Here is an 18451-nt window from a genome sequence, read left to right on the forward strand (position 1 = left end):
ATCGTAAAAAAATTGTGGCTCTTAATTGGTGGTCCTATTTTGTACAGTGAGAGAGGTTCAAAGACGGTTGTTTTCCTGGTCTTGCGACCAAAGATAGCCTACAATAATTTTCTGACAGTGTCAGAAATTCAGCATGATCAACTCATAGTGTGTTTGCTGTTACAACCTACGTCTACTGACCAGCCAATGAAAATGCAACATGAAATCAACGCAACATGGCACTAAAACTTAAAACAGCTTACCTCAAGCTATTTTCCCTTCTTATTTCAGCGCTTCCTTTTCATCAGCACAAATAAATCTACAACTGGCAATCTGTAGCTCAACATGGTCTTTTTGATTACCACTAGCGCATGCTGATGACGTTTTATTCTTCTATAGAAACTTGCATCGTAGCGTGCGAGTCAATAGGTGTCATCCTCTTACAGCTTTGTGCAGAAAGAAGCTCTTATAGGGAGAAAAGGACCATGCTTAAAACACCTGAACAAATAAGGGGAGGGTTCTGCTCTATCTCAACCTGAAGAATCACTACTAAGGGAAACTAGTGAAGCAGTACTCACACACTCTTGGACCAGCAGTCTTTGAAAGAATTACTGCTGGGAGCAGATGACCCTGCATGCTTTAACTTCAACAAGAACCCAAAAGACTTGCTTTCCAAGGGGAGCTAGCAAAACGCTGACTACAACCACTCGAAACTGCTGTCCTTATGACACGTGAATGATCTGAGAATCCAGCACTCCTGAAGGTTGCCTATGAAAAGGGTTTGAAAGTAAAGGCCACATTTTATCAGGTTCCAGATCAGATCAAGCTTTCTGACAGGGAGCGGAGGACCCCACTTAACAACCGCACAGTGGGGGAAGGTACTACTCTACACTCAAACTAAGAAGATGGCTATCAAGGGGAGCTATCAAAAAGGTTAGCTACAACCACACAAATGCTATCCTCAATTGGTGACTGGGAAGTTCTGGGGCAACAGAGAACCCTCCTTTAAGTCTCTACACTATGGGGGAGGGTTATAAACTGCACTTATACCTCCAGCACTCCCAAAGTTGCCGAACAATAAGAAGAGTTAGTTTAGTAAAGTTCTAGGCAAAAATTACACTTTTTGTTGGGTTCAGAGATCAGACAGAGCTAACCACAAGGAGCCCTACTTTAAGACCCTGAGCAGTAGGGGAGTGTTCTGCTCCACACTCAACCATGAAGACTCGCTAACAACAGGAGCCACTTTTCCAAGTTCTAGCTACAACCACATGAAGAGCAAGATCTGTGGTGCGGCACAGTTGGCCACACCCTCAGGGGACAGACCCAGGCCCTAATCCAAATCCTTCAGCAGGTCGGTCTGGTATGTCTGTCACACAGTCTGTAATGATGGGTCAACAGCGTGAGGATCCATTTGCAGCGTCTTTATTAAAACAAGACAGCACAATACAGACAGGGACAAAGCAGTAGCGTAAACAGGGACAGGCTTGGGTCGAGACAGGTGGCAATGAATCAAGGTCTTACAACAGGCAGGGATCGTGGCAGGCGGCAAGCAAACGGAGTCCAGGAAACGGGCAGAGATCAAGGTCGGCAGCAAAGGTTCACAGAGGTAAGGCAGTCCAATCGATAACAGGGAAACAGTCCACAAGAAAATGCTCAGAAATGATCACCAAGGCAAATCAAGACTTCGCGGTGCATGGATGCGTGTGTGAGTGTTTTATGGAGTGAGTGTGACTAGGTGCAGGTGTGTGTGCAATCAGTCCCAGGAATGAGGGCCTATGGGTAATGTAGTCCAGATAGGAACAAGTCAATATTCCGGTGACGGCTCCCTCCGGCGGCCGGGATGAAGAGCCACGGGCGTGACACTGTCTTAGTGTGTAAGGCATCCCGGCCTGACCCGCTGTTGCATATTTTAAGCATGTTTTATGCCGTTTTAAGCAGGAAGTCACACAAAGTGGCATTATAGTATTAATTTATTCATTATGTTTCCAATGGCACAACAAAGTTTTCCAATTATATAGTATTTTTTGCCTTGATTACAGTGTCAAGCTCACTATCTGCATGCACACAGCACTGTTGAGTAGATTTTTCGGTCGTAGCACCCACGGTTGTGATCTTAGGAAAAGTCAATTAAATTTTAAGAGTACATTTAGCTTCATTTATAACATTGTAACTTTTGCACAGTTAGTGGTGTGGGCTAAATGTATTGTCCTGGTCTCAATGACAGACACTGAGTTTGCTTCAGTGTGCAACGGTACAGCCTCACTTCATGCTTGACATCATTGTGGTCAACTTTATTAGCATGTAAAAATAAAAAATAAAATAAATAATCCCTTGTTTACAAACCTGTTAAAATGTCACTTTCACTGTGGGAAAGACCTTGCAAATGAAAAAATCCATTCTGAAAATGTAATAGACTTTAATAATTTCCCCCTTTTTTTTCCTGTAACAGGCAAAGTACAAACTAGTGCTGCACCACAGACAGGTAATTTTACACCTTTGAATTAAAACTAAATCTGCTATTCTCACAACCCTGTAAAGCAGCCTAAGGATTTGTTTGAATCAAACAAACATGAAGAACTGCAATCACTTTGACATACCAACATCTTCATCAAAACATAAAAATGTTTTGATTATTTTGTGTTCATTTCTTTTTTCATCAGCAACAGCCATATTGAACACATCTGCCCCACTGCCAGGAGTCAAAGGTACTGATGCTGAGGAGGATGAAACTGGATCTATGATAAAGGGGAACGAGATGCTGCATCCCCACATCTTCAGACAAAAAAGTTGGTGATGTTTACTACAGTTGCTCTTTTATGCTTGCGGTCACACCGGTAGTAACATCATACTGTTGTAGGCCAATGAGACTGTTGCATCAAGACATATTTAGACCATAGTGTCTAATTCAGGTGTAGTGTCTCCTTCTCCTTCTCAGGTAACCAGGGTTACGATCAGGGACCCCTCATGCTCTGCACGTCTCCCTTATTTAACACACCTGATTCAGATCATCAGCTCATTAGGTCAGAGCTCCAAGAACTGAAGTGTGTCAGATAAAGGAGACATACAAAATGTGCAGAGCAGGGGGGGACCCCAGGAACAGGATTAAGAACCACTGAATTAAGCTAAATGTACTCTCATAATATAAGAGGCATCCAATCATCTCATGCATCCTGAGTAGAATGTCTGCCAAAACAGCTGTCAAAGCACTACAACAATGGGCATATTATGATGACATAATGGACTTAATTGTCAGAGTCAAAATACTTTCCCAACTCGGCATGCTCCAGGTCACTGTCACTGACAATAACCCAAGTTTCACACCCTATACAAGGAAAGTCCCTGCCTTTTAACCAACTGCACAACAAAGTTTTCCAATTATATACTATTTATGCTTCAGTAACTGGGTCAAGCTCACTGATTGTTTGTGCATAGTACTGTTGAGTAGATTTGTTTTGTCAGCACCTACGGTGGTGATTTTAGGAAAAGTCAATCAATGCACATGAGCACATTTAGCATCATGTATAACTCAACGTGATCCTAAATGTACTTGTCTGCATTACTTAAAAGAGAGATTACAAACTGAATGAGTGAAATAAAATATGCATTCATCATTAATTTTATATAATTAACAATAAGAAATTAAATAAATGAATAAAAATAACCCAGTGTGATAATCAATTAGAGGGCTAAAACTTCTTATGTTTGACCCTGGTAATGTAATTCAGTTAGTTTCTGTAAGCATATAAATGCTCCAGCTGCTTGTAATGAGGAGGTAGAAGCCGTGTTGGAATCCATGTGCTGAAGTTTATTAGGAACAGTCCAAAAAGAAGTGTGAAGCCTGGCAAAGTGTCAAAACCACAATAACAGTCCAAAAGGCAAACAGGTAAAGGGATAATCCAAAGGCAGGTGTCAAAAAGGCAGGCAAGATGGTCAAACACAAGGTAAACAGACAGTAGATACAAAACGCTCGGTAAGGCAGTAGAACTGGCAATACTTCGCAAGGCCTGTTTGGCAGCCATTTTAAGCATTGCATGACCAAACAGGAAGTGACTGAGGAGTGAGCAGAGGGAGTGGCACACAGTCAGAATTCAGGTGAGGGCTCCCTCTGCTGGTGTGGCATTACACTGCTTCATTCATTCTTTGGTTCTCCTCTTAGATGTGAGTGACCCCTGTTCTGAGCTCAACTGCACTGAGGATGAACTGTGTGGAGAGAAAAATGGCGTTTACGGCTGTTTCTGTAACGAGAGCCATCGAAGACCTGACCCAGACTTTTTTGGTTGGACTCATTCTACAACAACAATTCAAATCTATTTTTTAAGTAATTAATCACACTTTTTATTAACTAATGTGTTGTTTTTACTCTCTCTCTCTCTTTTTTTTTTTTTTTTTCTTGACAGATTTATCTGAGGTTTGTGAAAGCAGCTGTGGTTCAATGTCTCTGTCTCGCTGTCTGCTCTTTGAGGCTGGTTTTTCTACCGACAACTTACACCTCAATGACCCCAGCTGCAAAGGAACAGTCCGGAATGGCAGAGTGGAGTTCTATTTTGACAACAATGACCACATCTGTGGTACAAATCTTGTGGTAGGAGTTAGGCCTACATGCTATTTGAACACACTCAGCTCTCACATCTTAATTTGCAGTGTTGGGAGTAACGCAGTAATATATTACTTTTTGCTGTAACACAATAATATAATGCATTACTAATAAAATCTGGGTAATATTATACTTGTTACAATCTCTGTAACGTACGTTACAATAACGCATTTTCGCGGTCACACCGGTATTATTGATTGCGCATCAATAATAACAGACTCGCACTTGCCTAATATACAACTCCTGTATGTCACTGTAATCGTCTTTACCTTCATTACAATCGTCGTCCATCAAAACTTTATTAGCGACACTGGTTTTCTTTATCCAACTGAGAGATGTAGCATGCGTATATTGTACTATGTTACTGATGCGGTTTTTGGTGTTTTGAGTCACTGTTCATTTTGTATTTCACACTGTGCGATGAGAATACGCAGAGAGGTGGTGTTTGTTAATATTTAATTTAACGTATTAATAATACTATTAATGAATTAAAATTAATGTAAATATATGAATCTAATTTATCTAAAAAATGTAGCCCCCCTGAAGTATCACTGGCCTACACAGTCGATATGCTATACCACATCGACCTCCAATGAATGCATAATGAGCAGCAATAAACTACATTTTAGCATTTTATGCGGCCATACTTTGGTGAAAAGGTGAAAAGTAACTCAAAAGTAACACAAAAGTAGTGTAACACATTACAGAGACAGTAATATTGTAATGTAACTAATTACTTTCAAATGACAGTAACTAGTAATATATAATGTATTACATTTTGGGAGTAACTTGCCCAACTATGTTAATTTGTCACTGACTAAATAACGTTGAAGTAAAATTAAGGAAATAGCGCAACCAAGCTTTTTTGTACTCAAACAAATTTATTTGTATTTTTATTTTCTTTCAGCTGACTGATGAGTTTAGCGTTTGATACAAGCTACTCTTAAAAAACAAAAACAAAAAAAAATCGTAAAAATTCTTGTAGATAATATCTTGAATTAAATTCCAACTTAAATGTTCAAATATTATGTCTCTGCTCCACAGGACAATGGCACCCACTTCATCTATGAGAACTTTATTTTTGGAGCTCAAGACTTGACCAAAGGTCCCATCAGTAGGAAGAGAATTCTGAAGCTGAGTTTCAGCTGTATATACCCCCAAACCCAAACACTTTCTACAAATATGGAAATCAATCCACCGGAGAGGTAGGAAAAGACAGGTTTTATATATGGTAATGTTCTGTAAACCAAGAGCTTGTATGCTACTGAATATCTGTAAAATAGTTGTAGAGTTATTAAATTGATACACTATGTTTCAATGTACCTACTGTTATTTCAACAGCATTGTCCACAAGAAGCTTCCAGCTGGTCAAGGGAGATATCAGGTCAGGATGGTTCTGTATCAGGATGCTGAGTTCTCCCAGCCCTTCAGTGGAAGTGTGAATGTGGAGGTGAACCAGCAGATGTTTGTGGAAGTTCGTGTTGAGGGAGTTGACAGCCGTCATTTTGCCACAGTGATTGACACATTTTGGGCAACACCTGTGAATGATTCTCGTCACTCTATCCGTTGGGACCTCATCAGCAGAGAGTAAGACTTTTTTTTGTGTTTTAATCAGTGCTAAGCCTTAAAAGCCAGAAGAAAAAAAACGTGTGATGATTTACAAGACATTATCATCACTTTTGGGGTGCAGATTTTCTGAAAGCACCACTTTCATACCACTATAAATTTGATGCCAATTAGCGATTCTGAATATTAATCTGCACACTTGTGTCGTACACTTGAAAAATGTAACACAAATATATTTTTCTGTGATTTTGTTGACGTAATTCCTTTATACAGCTTTTCAGATACCTTTATTTTCCACACAGTATTATTAAAGATTAAGAAAGTGACTTTTAAATGTCATTACTGATATTCTCAGGTGTCCCAATCCAAATGACGACACAGTTGAGCTGCTGCAGAATGGAGTCTCCACATCCAGCCGTTTCTCCTTCAGGATGTTTGTCTTCACTGCAAACTCCACTAAGGTTTACCTGCACTGTGCTGTTCACCTTTGCCTTCTGAAAGGAAATCACTGCTCAACTGTGAGTTTACAAACCCTCTCAAAACTAGTTAAATGTTTCTGATCATTTCAACATGGTTAGAGTAGGTTTGTTGTTGTAGTTGTTGTTAAGAACCAACATGCATACACGGTCCTTCTAGTTTTATCTTTTATAGTCTTCCTTAGTAGAAATTTGTCTAGAGAGCAGGTCAACACACAACAGTCCACCATTCAGTTACACTTCATCCATAAAACACAAAACATGGCAAAACGGCCAAATGGCATACATCAGTCATTACACAATTCTGAAATTACACTGCACTGTACCTACACCCAAAGATCACATTAACAGAATATTTTCCGTCATTGAAAATATTTTAGTATAGTTTTTTTTGTTTTGTTTTGTTTTGTTTTGTTTTATTATTATTATTATTATTATTATTATCTTTATTAAGGACACAGGTGCAAACACTTGTTTGTTTGTTTTTTGTTTGTTTGTTTTTTTGCTGTGACAGACAAATCCGAAGGCCACCAGTCATTTTGACAGATTACACTGGTAACGTGTAACTGTAATTCCCACCCTGTCCTGTAGTGTGCACTTACAAAATTCAGCCTCCATCTGTCTGAGGCAACGAAGCACATCTAATGACAAATCCGCAACGTTCTCCCTTGATGTGTTTGTTTATTGTTCAATTGACTGTGGAATTAGAGAGAATTTATACCTATTCAACTTAAAGGTGCTAAAGAGGATGTTTTGTTTTATACATTTTTGCAATATTACTTGAAACTGTCTTTACTAACTGATAAAAGACTATTTATTAGGTGCACTGAAAGTAATAATATTAATATACATCATCTGTGCACGAGGTAGGGCCTTAAAAACATCAGCCAATCGTTTACACGATCATCGCTTAAACGATTGGCCCTCTGGCTTGTCAATCACTGCTGTGACGTTCCTTGTGAGAGACAAGCGCGGCTGCGTGCTCCAGTAACTTTCCACACTCCACAGGCGCTGCATGCAATATTTTTGGATTCAGTGTTTTTTGTCAACTTGTTTTATTTCAATTAGGGCATGTTTTATATTTTTTAAACTGATCGTATGCTTCATTGATCTGAGCTTATCCACCTTTAGGGCAGAAAATCCTGTGAGGAAAAAAAAAAAAAAAAAAAAAAACTTTTTAGTGATTTGAATGAGGATGTAGTAGAGGTGTCACAAAGACTTAGTGGAAGAGAATTCCAGAGTTTTGGTGCTACAGCACTAAATGATCTACTACTCATTGATGAGAGATGAAAGTGAGGTACAGTAATTAGTCAGGTGACCTAAGGAGGAGGAGGTGAATAATAGTGCAGCAGTTCAGACGGATAATATTGAGCAAGTCTATGAAACATTTAACTCTCTGGGGTCTGATGGGGGTTGAAGACCCAATGATCGTCTTTGTATTTATTTATTTATTCTTAGAACTTTAACACACACACACTTAACACATAACAACTTAACTCTTTCCCCACCTTTGACAATATTTTTCATTATTTATTACACAACGCTTCCATGCAATTGACATAATTTTCTGGCTATCCGTGTTTCACTGTTATATGTAAGAGAGCACTATTCTTCTGAACCAGTACGGGACCTCTGGATCAAAACACATGCAAAGAAGAAACAAAAAGCATTGATCACATACATGCAAAGTAACGCAATCATCTAGTATTAATCAGCAAATTAATCAAAGCTTTTTAATGTTATTGAATGAAATGAAAAGGTGTAAGACTGTGCAATGATCTGCACGATCTAAGTTTTGATTGTTGTTCTGATTCTGATCCAGATGTAGTCTTTGATAAACATGATTTTCTCAGCTTTTTGTTCAAAATGTAGCTTTTTTAAAGAAACTTTATACATTGAAATACTGATTAAAAAAAGAATGCATGAAGCTAGAATAAAATTATTGGTTGAAAGACTTTCCAAGGCACTGATGAATTTTCAACAACGTATATAGTTCCTTGGTTTTCTCTTACATATCTTGTTTCAATCTCTTTCAGCACTGTGACTCTGAACATCACAGGAGAGAGCGCAGGTCTGTGAAATTCCATGACAGTGCTTCCATCTCCATCGGTCCCCTGATGTTGTCTTAAAGGAACCAAGGATTTTTTAAGTCTCATCTAATTCAGTTGTGTGATGTATTGTTTATGCATATTTTAAAAATCTATTACATATCTGCATGGCTCCAAGTCTGTGTAGTTCTCTTATTATATCACTTGTTTCTCTGCTGAGAGTCCTGACTTTCTTCTGGATTATTTTAACAAAACATGGTCACTACACATTTAGTCACATTATTGCTAGCTTTCTGTAGAAATTTCTTTATTTCATATCTCTTATGTGATTTTGTGTCTAACTTCTTGTACTAACTTGTTTATTAATAGTTGTTGATTGAGGATAACCAAATCAAACCAGTTACTCTAATGGGATAGTTACCAAATAAAAGCATTCAAACAATGAACCAACTGTTTGATTTTGGTGATTTGTCTGGAATATGTTTAAATTTCCGTTTGTATGATTTATTTACAAGAGAAATAATAATAATTGTAATTGGAGTCAGATTAAACAAGCAGCTAAAGTAAAACTGAAACTAAATTTTAAAAATTAAGTGACACACACATTATACCTTCACCCATGCTGTTGGATTCCGTTTTTGGGCTGAAGGGTGGTTCTTTCACTAGATTTGATATATCCAGCTACTGTAGGCAACTGTTTAATAACATCTGTTACTGTTATTTTATTCAGTGTTGGGCAAATCAGTTGTTTGTACAGTTGTTGCCCCTCAGGAACCTGGCGATCAGGTCGTGCTTTCCCAGATATTTACCATTTACAGCCTTCACTCCAATCCTTCCTGGAGGAAGGAAAGCACAGCAGTGATGGTGTCTACCACAGCCTGGGGTAGATCACCTAGGACCTCAAAGTCCCATCTAGAGACCACACGTGGAGGTTCCAGAGATCTGGAGAACTGAATCAGGTAGCCGAGTCTGATGGTCCGAATAAGCCAGTGAGACGGGCTGGGGAGCACTAGCCACGCCCCCAGAGACTGTACAAGTGGAACCAGAGGAACCACAGACGTACACATAGTGGGGCAGTGTGGTGGAGCTCCGGGGACCAACTTGGAATTCATAGCATCCTAAAGTGGTGTCTGAGTGCGTGGTGCAACATTTACCTGGCTCCACGGTTGGACAGGGGGCGTGGGAGAAGGCATAGCATTCTTGAACCAGGTCCTGCTGCCCATTGGCGATAGAAGAGGGAGATGAGTATGGCCAGGCATAGCATGACGCAAAGTCATCTGCGCCCTCTTGGGACCTAGCGATAGGGGAAACTTTTTTTTTTTTTTTTTTAATTTTGGGTACTGCTGGCCATTCGGCAGAACAAAAAGAAAAGAAAACAAAAGATTCTCCACCTCCTCTGGGGGAGGGAGTGGTGTGGTCACCATCTTCCAAAGAGCTATCCGCTCCATCTTTGGGTCATGGGGTGCAAGGCGGAGGCAGCCTGACCTGCGGCTCTGTAAGCCTTTGCCGCAAGAACGTAAGAGAACTTATAGGCCTTGGATGGGAGACGTGGGTTACCCCTTTAGGTGGCAGTGCTCTTTGGAAAAAATTGCATCGCAACAGCAAGCTCCACCAGGGGGATCGCTGCTTATCCCTTGGCTGCCCCACCATCAAGGGTAGTGAGGGGGGAGGAGGTACCAGACCGGTTTCGGGCAAAGAAAGGTGTCATCCATGATCTAGTAACCTCCTCATGTACTTCCAGAAATAATGGCACTGGGGCAAGGGGGCTGAGAACCAGCCCGGGCCACCCCGAGATACCAATCATCGAGATACCTCAAGAGTTCGGGACACATGGATATCTCCACTCAAGCTCATCCCTCTCGGCAGCCCAGGAAAGCCTAGCCATCAGCTCTGGGTCAGGTTCTGGCAACACTACTCTCTCCAAAGGAGGTAACGCAGCCAAGTCTTCATCCCTAGAGGACTACAGCTCACCCTCCAATGCCACGATCGACATATGATCGTCCGGAGGAGCCCTGAATGAGACAGCTGGCCCTCCATAAGAAGGACCAGCACGTTCCACCAGAAGCTCCACAGCTTGCGGTGTGCAAGAGGAGTGGGGGGCCCATGGAGATGACTCAGAATGTTATGCCCCACAGTGATCCTCAAGTCACCCTGGCTATTCACCAAAGTAGCCCTCTTCTGAAGCCCAGAAGATGATCTAGATCGGGCCATAGGTAAGGGGATGCCACCTCTTTTAAAGTATTGGAGTCTCGACCACAACACAGTGATGGTCATCTTCTGGCAGTGGGTAGATGACTCATCCATGAAAGCAGCCTCAGCATGCTTGATGCCCAGGCACGTGAGACAATGATCGTGACTGTCATCCACTGCTAGGAAAAGACTGCATCCAGAAACAAATTAATGGAATACATCTTTAGAAAGACACAACATTACACCTGTGTTTTGATTTTTTAGGGGAATTAAAGCTCTTTTAAGTGCTGAAGCGCACAGGGGAAATTGCTGCTGCGCAACTAGCAAGGAATAGTGCAGCCTGCTGTGTGCTTAAAAGCTCTTTTAAGGCTGTATTAAACAGCAGGAAATATGCTCTGGAAGATTACGACCACCGCTGCAGCTCCGAAAGTAGAGTCTTCTTCCTGGAGAGCACTCGCAGACACTCGTATAACACTCTTGTAGTGATAAACAGAGCAGAACAGTTGAACCGCTCGGCTCCAAAGCGAAAAGCTGAATGTACGTTGCTTCCGCCTTTATACCCGTGCTGCGGGGCGCAGCATACCATGCAAATCTTGCACTTTAATGTGCATTGGCTTGTTTAGTTTACACTCGAAGGTGATAGGGCTCTCAGGCGAGATCCCAATTTGTTGGTACGTTCCGACATTACATCTGAAAGGGAACTGTTATTCAAAGTTTTAAGCTTAAGTTTTAAGTTTGCTCTTATTTTAAAGAAATGGCAGATTATTGTTGAAAAAGTATTTAAAAAAGTGAAACAAATAAAACAAACAAAAAGTAATAGATGTATGCTGATGTTTATCCACCTTTTTATAGTGTAAGAGAGCACAGCCATTTTTAAATTGAATTTGTAATTTTTCATTCACTTCCAGTTATTTTCAGCTGTTCAAAACAGTTTGCTTGTTATGCTGCTTGATATTGCAAACTGCTATTTATTACCTTTTTTTTGTTTTTATTATTTATTTATTTATTTTTTTTTTTTTTAATTATTTATGTATTGTAGTAATTAAACACTGGTTTGTAGAGCAAAGTTTAACCATTTACTTTTTTTTTTTTTTTTTTTTTTACTATTATTCTTATTTACCTATAGGTGCTAATGAATCAGCAGTCTCACACTTTCACATAAAATAGCTTACTTCTGTATTACAAAATAATGTGTAAACTGAGGTGTGTGTAGTTCTGACTGTGTGTTAAAGGCACATTGTCTAATTTAAAGTTATGATGTTTGGAAGCTAATTTGGACATTTTTGTCTGTGAAAAAGTGGAGTAGTTTAGGATGTTGTAGAAAAGTTTTCCTAGAATAATGTAGTTATTGAGGTCTATTTTTTTTTTCCACTTATATGAATTAGGGTGATGAGGCCCTGGTTTCAGATGTTGGGAAATGAAATGTCTGAGAATAACAAGATTAAAAATAGTGGTCTGTGTACTTAATCATCTCATTTATATTATTACATTCAAACACAGTGTCATAGGTTGTTCCAATGAAGACAAAGATGAACACACAAATCAAACAAGGTTTATTTAAAGGACTCAAAGACGATCCAAAAGTGTAACAGTGTAACTAAACACAAGCAATACCAGACAACTGAAGAGTGCAAAGGCAGCAACATAAATACATGGTAAAAAAGGGAACTAATAATGAACACCTGTGATTATTAAATGAATTACCATGACAACTAAAATGTGGTGGGAAAACTGAACAAAGGAAGACATGTGACTAAAGCAGAGTTCAGACTCGCACGGTTTTTTAAATTAGTCGGGTCACTGTTCTTTTCACACTGCATGACTATCTTGGCCAGCATTCAGTCGCTGCTGTGTTCAAACTGCACGATGGATCGGCGACTGAAGGTTTCACAGTGCATGACTTTACAATAGGAAGAATCGCCGACAACTCTGTCTGGCACGCAAACTACCTTTCACAACCAAACACACATGAGATGTGACAAGGTAACAACGCAATATCACGCGTGCAAGACCGGAGTTCTCACGTGAGACTGGGATTATTATTAAAAATGGTAGCCTGCAAGGGGGGGGGAAGGAGGATCCCACAGCAGTCATGGGGTGGAGAGCCGAAGCTCAGCGGGAGGCTCGCAAGTCTATGGCAACTGACCAAGGGGGAGCTGACGGGACGAGGGAGCCTGGTACAGCTTCATGGTTGAGAGTTTCTGGTGGAGCCGAGGTAGTAGGAGACAGGGTGAAGCCAACAGGTAGACAGGCCGAGGTGGTATGAGAGGATCAGTGGGCGGAGGCTCACAGGATCCACTTGATCTGGCGATACTGGTGAGTGCAGACACTGAGACTTCACCGTACTGTCAGGTAACACAGGGGAAGACCATGGAGTTGCAGGAGGACAGCTGAAGCAGGGCTGGAGGACTGGCAGTGCTAAATGGTGGATGTGAGAGAGGAAGGTTGGGCTAAACCACTGATAACAGTTCACTTTCATGATTTAAACAGTCCAATAATACAGTGCTGGGTGTAACCAGCGATGATGAGGGACAGGTAACAAGATTAGGGTGGGGCAGGGTGGGAAGCAGTACTTCTGAATTCCAGTCTATAAGCCAGTCTTCCCCAGTGTTGAACTCCACCAATATCCCTACTGGGATGGCTGTTACCGGCTCACAACCTTGATCAGACTCACATGGGAACTTCGGCTCCAGGGCTTTAGTGGGAGGTGGAAGCTCTCTGTCTACAGGCAGCTCAGGCGTCATCATCTCCATGGTGATGGGTGTTGGTGGGCTGTGCTCTGGGTCAGCTTGCGAGACATCCGTGGGGTGTGGCTGGACAAGGCTGCTGGAATTCTCCCGCTTCACCCACTGTGAACGCGTTCGTTCACAGTGCAAAGTTGATGTAGCTCACTAGGGTCCAGCAGGGATCACCGCGGGGCATGACGAAGCAGAGATCTTCGTCCAGACCACACCGAAATCCCTCCATTAGACAGACATCATCACAGGTGGCTTGATGGCAGATGTTAAGGAACTCATACACATACAGCTCCAAGTCTCTGCCGCTCTGAAAAACAAAAACTGTTCCTCTATCCAAAAATAGTTTGACCCTCATCGGGGCAACATTAATAGAAGCAATGTTCCTTGCTTTTCTTCTCATTTTTTGCTCTGGTATTCTGTCACACGTAACAGTGTGACTAAACAAAAGCAATACCAGACAAATGAAGAATAGCAACAAATGAAGAAAAGCAAATGAAGGTAGCAACTTAAATACATGGTAAACAAGGGAACTAATCATGAAAACCTGTGATGATTTAATGAATTACCAAGACAACTAAAACGTGGCAGGAAAACTGAACAAAGGAAGACATGTGACTAATGAAAACAAACTGAATGTCCATGAAAACTAAAACAAACTGAACATAACTGTGACACAGAGACATGAGCAGTATTTCTGACTCATTGATTATCAAATGGTTATGTCAAATGCTTATCCGCATTTCAAGTCACTTTGAGGAAAAAAAAGAGTCTTCTGAATAAATAAGTAAAGTTTGAAGTTTGTTAATTTTGCAAAAAATAAATAAATTAATAATAATAATAATATAAAATAAAAAATACAACTGTTTAAGTTAGAGGTTTTTTTTATTTTTATTTTTTAAACCCCTTCCATCAGTGATCAGTGTTGTGTGTGATTGTGTTGTATGAGCAGCTGCAGTATCTCTCAGCTGTATCAGTGCATCACTGTGACGTCTGACTGACCGAGGTTTTTGTACCACTCTTTATCACTGTGTGAACACATATTTACTGTTGATGCTGTGTATACTCAGACAGTAATAATCTCCTGTATCTTCAGTCTGGAATCCACTGATGGTCAGAGTGAAATCACTGTTAGATCCACTGCCACTGAATCTAGATGGAGTTCCAGGATAATGGCTTGTAGCTGCATATATGAGGAGTTTAGGAGCTTCTCCAGGTTTCTGTAAGTACCAGGCTAAATAAACACCATTATGCACTGTACTGCTGGTTTTACAGTTTATTCTGACTTCTTGTCCTGGTTGAGCTGCTGTTATTGATGGAGTCTGAGTTATAGCGTATTGTCCTCTACACTCTGAGACAAAAAAGGGAAAAAAAAAAAGAAAATTATATATATTTGACTTTTTTTTAGAAGAATATATAATCATTGTCAAAACTGTATAATACAAACCTTGAATAAACAGCATGAGAGTCCAGATGAAGAAGGTGATTGTGTTCATTGTTGTTCTTTTGTCTTGTGTGATGATGAAGATTGTGTTCTGTTCTGCTCTCAGTCATGAAGTGTTAAACTCACAGCACTATAAACACTCTCAGAGCACTGAAGCATGTGTCACAATGCAAACAAGTGGGCAGGATTTAAAACAGCGCGTGCTGCTAACAAACTAATGTACACTGCATATAGAAGAAGAACCTCTTTAAGAAATGTGTGGAATTATTTAAATGAACTAATTTACAAAACATCTTAGTTATGCATGTGACACATTTGTCTGAAGCACATATATATATATATATATATATATATATATATATATATATATATATATATATATAAAACCAAACAAAAAAAAAACAAAAAAAAAAAACACCAATTTATTGGATGATCACTCCTCAGATTTCAATGAAGGAGGAAAGCAAAAACAAAGCATAGCCAGCTATGCAGCATTTTGTTCCCTATTCAGGCACTGCTTCAGTAGCTAACTCCATAGGAACCCTATAGAACCATACCATGATAAAAGTGGCTGCTATTTAGGTAACCCACGTCTCGGCACAGACTAACATAGAGATATGAATGACTACTACTCCTTTGTTGTAGGAAGGTCCATCCCTTCTGGGTATTCACTGTCATCTCCTTGGTTTTATTCTTGCTGATCTTCAAGCTTACTTGTTATGCATAGATACTGAGACAAAATACTGTCTGTTGTGGAATCCTGTGTGTTTGGAGTATAAGCCATAGTCCCTGTGGATGCTGTCAAAAGCCTTGATGTCCACACAGTTGATGTAAATCCATCTTTGCCACTCTATGCATTTGCTCAATGATATTTTGCATGGTGAATATTTTGTCAACATATCCTCGTCCTTCCCTGAATCTTCCCTGAGTCTTTCCTGAGGTCTTAACATTTCAGCTAGTGAGATGATGTATTTTAAGAAATGTCTGGGCAAGAAATCATGCAATTACATCATCAGAATACGCCTGATGCATGTTAACATGCATAGTGGGATTGGCTAGTTGAGTGTGATGCTTCACATGATTATTGGTAATGCACTCTTCAAAAAGTTGGACATTTACAAAAAATTCCAATAATGACTCTGAAGCTGGTAGATCTTCTCATGGAAAACAAGTGTAGCATTAGCTCTGGCAGGTCACATATCAGTCAAGCTCGCATCAGCTGACTCTCAGCTGATCCACGTCTACCTATAGGAATATGAGGCCTAGCACAGAATCCATATAAGGTCATCATTAATATCAGCAGCTTATCGCATTGCTCAGGAGCTAATTAAACAGCGAATTCAGCAGGCAAAACTGCATGATCTCACTAGGAATTGTACAACTGGGAATTCATTCTCAAAGGATTTCACCTCAGATTCATTTAAGTTTGTAAACTTGAACACGCAAATTCACCGCATTGATCATAAGCTGCTTGATTTGGAAGTGACTTGAGTTAGCATTGCTTCTCGCATCGCTGCATTATTGACATGGACTTGCTGAAGCTATACTAATGTGACTGCCTCAAGAACAATGTTCAGATGAGATCTGCACCCCCTGCATGAAGCAGGATATCAAGAAAGAGATCAAATATCCACGTCACAACTGGTTATATTTCACTCTCCATTCATCTCTGATTATCTTCACGTAGCTAAGCTATATTCCTTTTTATGCTCATATGTTCAAAAACTATCAGGTTATTGTCAACATGCTTGTTGCTTAAGGCTATCCATGCTGTTTAGGCTTATCTAGTTGTTTTCATTGAATTGTTTGTACTAGGCTAATGCGATCATATTGGCTATGTGCGTTACTTATTTGTTGTCATTGGCAACATGCTTGTCACTGCAACATGCTGTGCTTCAACCCACCATTAGGATTTTATTAACAATTCTAAAAAAAAAAAAATTAAAAAAAATTGTAGAATTTTTTTTTCACAGTGCTGTGACGAGTCTCAAACACTGTTTTTCTGTTTTCAAGTGACAAGTTTTGTCACCATGTGGAGCAAAAGCACAGCTCACTTTTGCTCCACATTTCGCAAAACTTGTCACTTGAAAACAGAAAAACAGTGTTTGAGACTCGTCACAGCAGATTCAAGCAGCTGTAGTTATGTACTTGTGTTTGTGCTAGAAAAATATACAAGACATTTGTGAGAAAATATTCTACAAGTGTGCAACTCTCATTGGATGAATTCACATACTGATTTGCGGATGAGCAAAATTTGTCCGTGACTTCACACTTTTTGATGCAGGTGTGTGAATGCATTTTGCACCATATCCACTGTGTCAACTGTAGTAAAAATGTGAGTGTACGAGTTTCTTAATTTGTGTTTTGTAGAATAGGATTTGTGCACCTGCAATGAAGAATTTAAGAAGGTGTAACTGTTGTGTTGTGTTTGTGGGAAAAATAAATCTACAAGTTTGCAACTATTAAAACAGTAATGTGACTTCAGTGGTTTAACCTCAATTTTATAAATCTAATGTGGTCCTGCTATCAGGTTATTGGTTATTGGTCCTTAAATGGTTCAGGTCATACTTAGAAGGGAGAGGTTATTATGTGAGTAACGGTGACCATAAGTCTGAGTGGACATCCATGACATGCGGAGTCCCTCAAGGTTCAATTCTCGCACCCCTCCTGTTCAACCTATATATGCTGCCACTGAGCCAAATAATGAGAAAGAACCAAATTGCATATCACAGCTATGCAGATGACACCCAGATTTACCTAGCCCTATCACCTAACGACTACAGCCCCATTGACTCCCTGTGCCAATGCATTGATGAAATTAAAAATTGGATGTGTCTAAACTTCCTTCAGTTAAACAAAGACAAAACTGAAATCATTGCGTTTGGAAACAAAGATGAAGTTCTCAAAGTGAACATGTATCTTCACTCTAGGGGTCAAACAACTAAAAATCAAGTCAGGAATCTTGGTGTGATTTTGGAGTCAGACCTGAGTTTCAGTAGCCATGTAAAGACAGTAACTAAATCAGCATATTATCATCTCAGAAATATTGCAAGAATTAGATGCTTTGTCTCCAGTCAAGACTTAGAGAAACTTGTTCATGCTTTCATCACCAGCCGGCTGGATTATTGTAATGGTCTCCTCACTGGTCTTCCCAAAAAGACCATGCGACAGCTGCAGCTCGTACAGAACGCTGCTGCCAGGATTCTGAGCTGAACCAGAAAACATGAACACATCACACCAGTCCTCAGGTCCTTGCACTGGCTTCCAGTTGCATTTAGAATTGATTTTAAAGTACTGTTACTTGTTTATAAATCACTCAATGGTCTAGGACCTCAATACATTGCAGATATGCTCATAGAATATAAACCTAACAGATCACTCAGATCATCAGGATCAAGTTATTTAGAAATACCCAGGGT

General features: G+C 40.0%; 1 protein-coding gene across 2 annotated transcripts in view; it reads left to right on the forward strand.

The window, feature by feature from the left end:
* LOC137015097 (uncharacterized) overlaps nt 1-9101 on the forward strand; it is a 100338-nt gene extending 91237 nt beyond the window's left edge. For both annotated transcript variants that reach the window (XM_067379789.1, XM_067379790.1), the window contains exons 7-14: nt 2429-2461; nt 2640-2765; nt 4136-4255; nt 4377-4561; nt 5618-5778; nt 5915-6160; nt 6495-6657; nt 8652-9101. In XM_067379789.1, the coding sequence (XP_067235890.1) occupies nt 2429-2461; nt 2640-2765; nt 4136-4255; nt 4377-4561; nt 5618-5778; nt 5915-6160; nt 6495-6657; nt 8652-8744 (1127 nt within the window). In that variant the 3' untranslated portion in view covers nt 8745-9101. The remainder of the gene's footprint in view (nt 1-2428; nt 2462-2639; nt 2766-4135; nt 4256-4376; nt 4562-5617; nt 5779-5914; nt 6161-6494; nt 6658-8651) is intronic.
* The last annotated feature ends 9350 nt before the right edge of the window (nt 9102-18451 follow it).

The sequence above is a fragment of the Chanodichthys erythropterus genome, chromosome 24, assembly GCF_024489055.1.
Source record: "Chanodichthys erythropterus isolate Z2021 chromosome 24, ASM2448905v1, whole genome shotgun sequence".
Lineage (NCBI taxonomy): Eukaryota > Metazoa > Chordata > Actinopteri > Cypriniformes > Xenocyprididae > Chanodichthys > Chanodichthys erythropterus.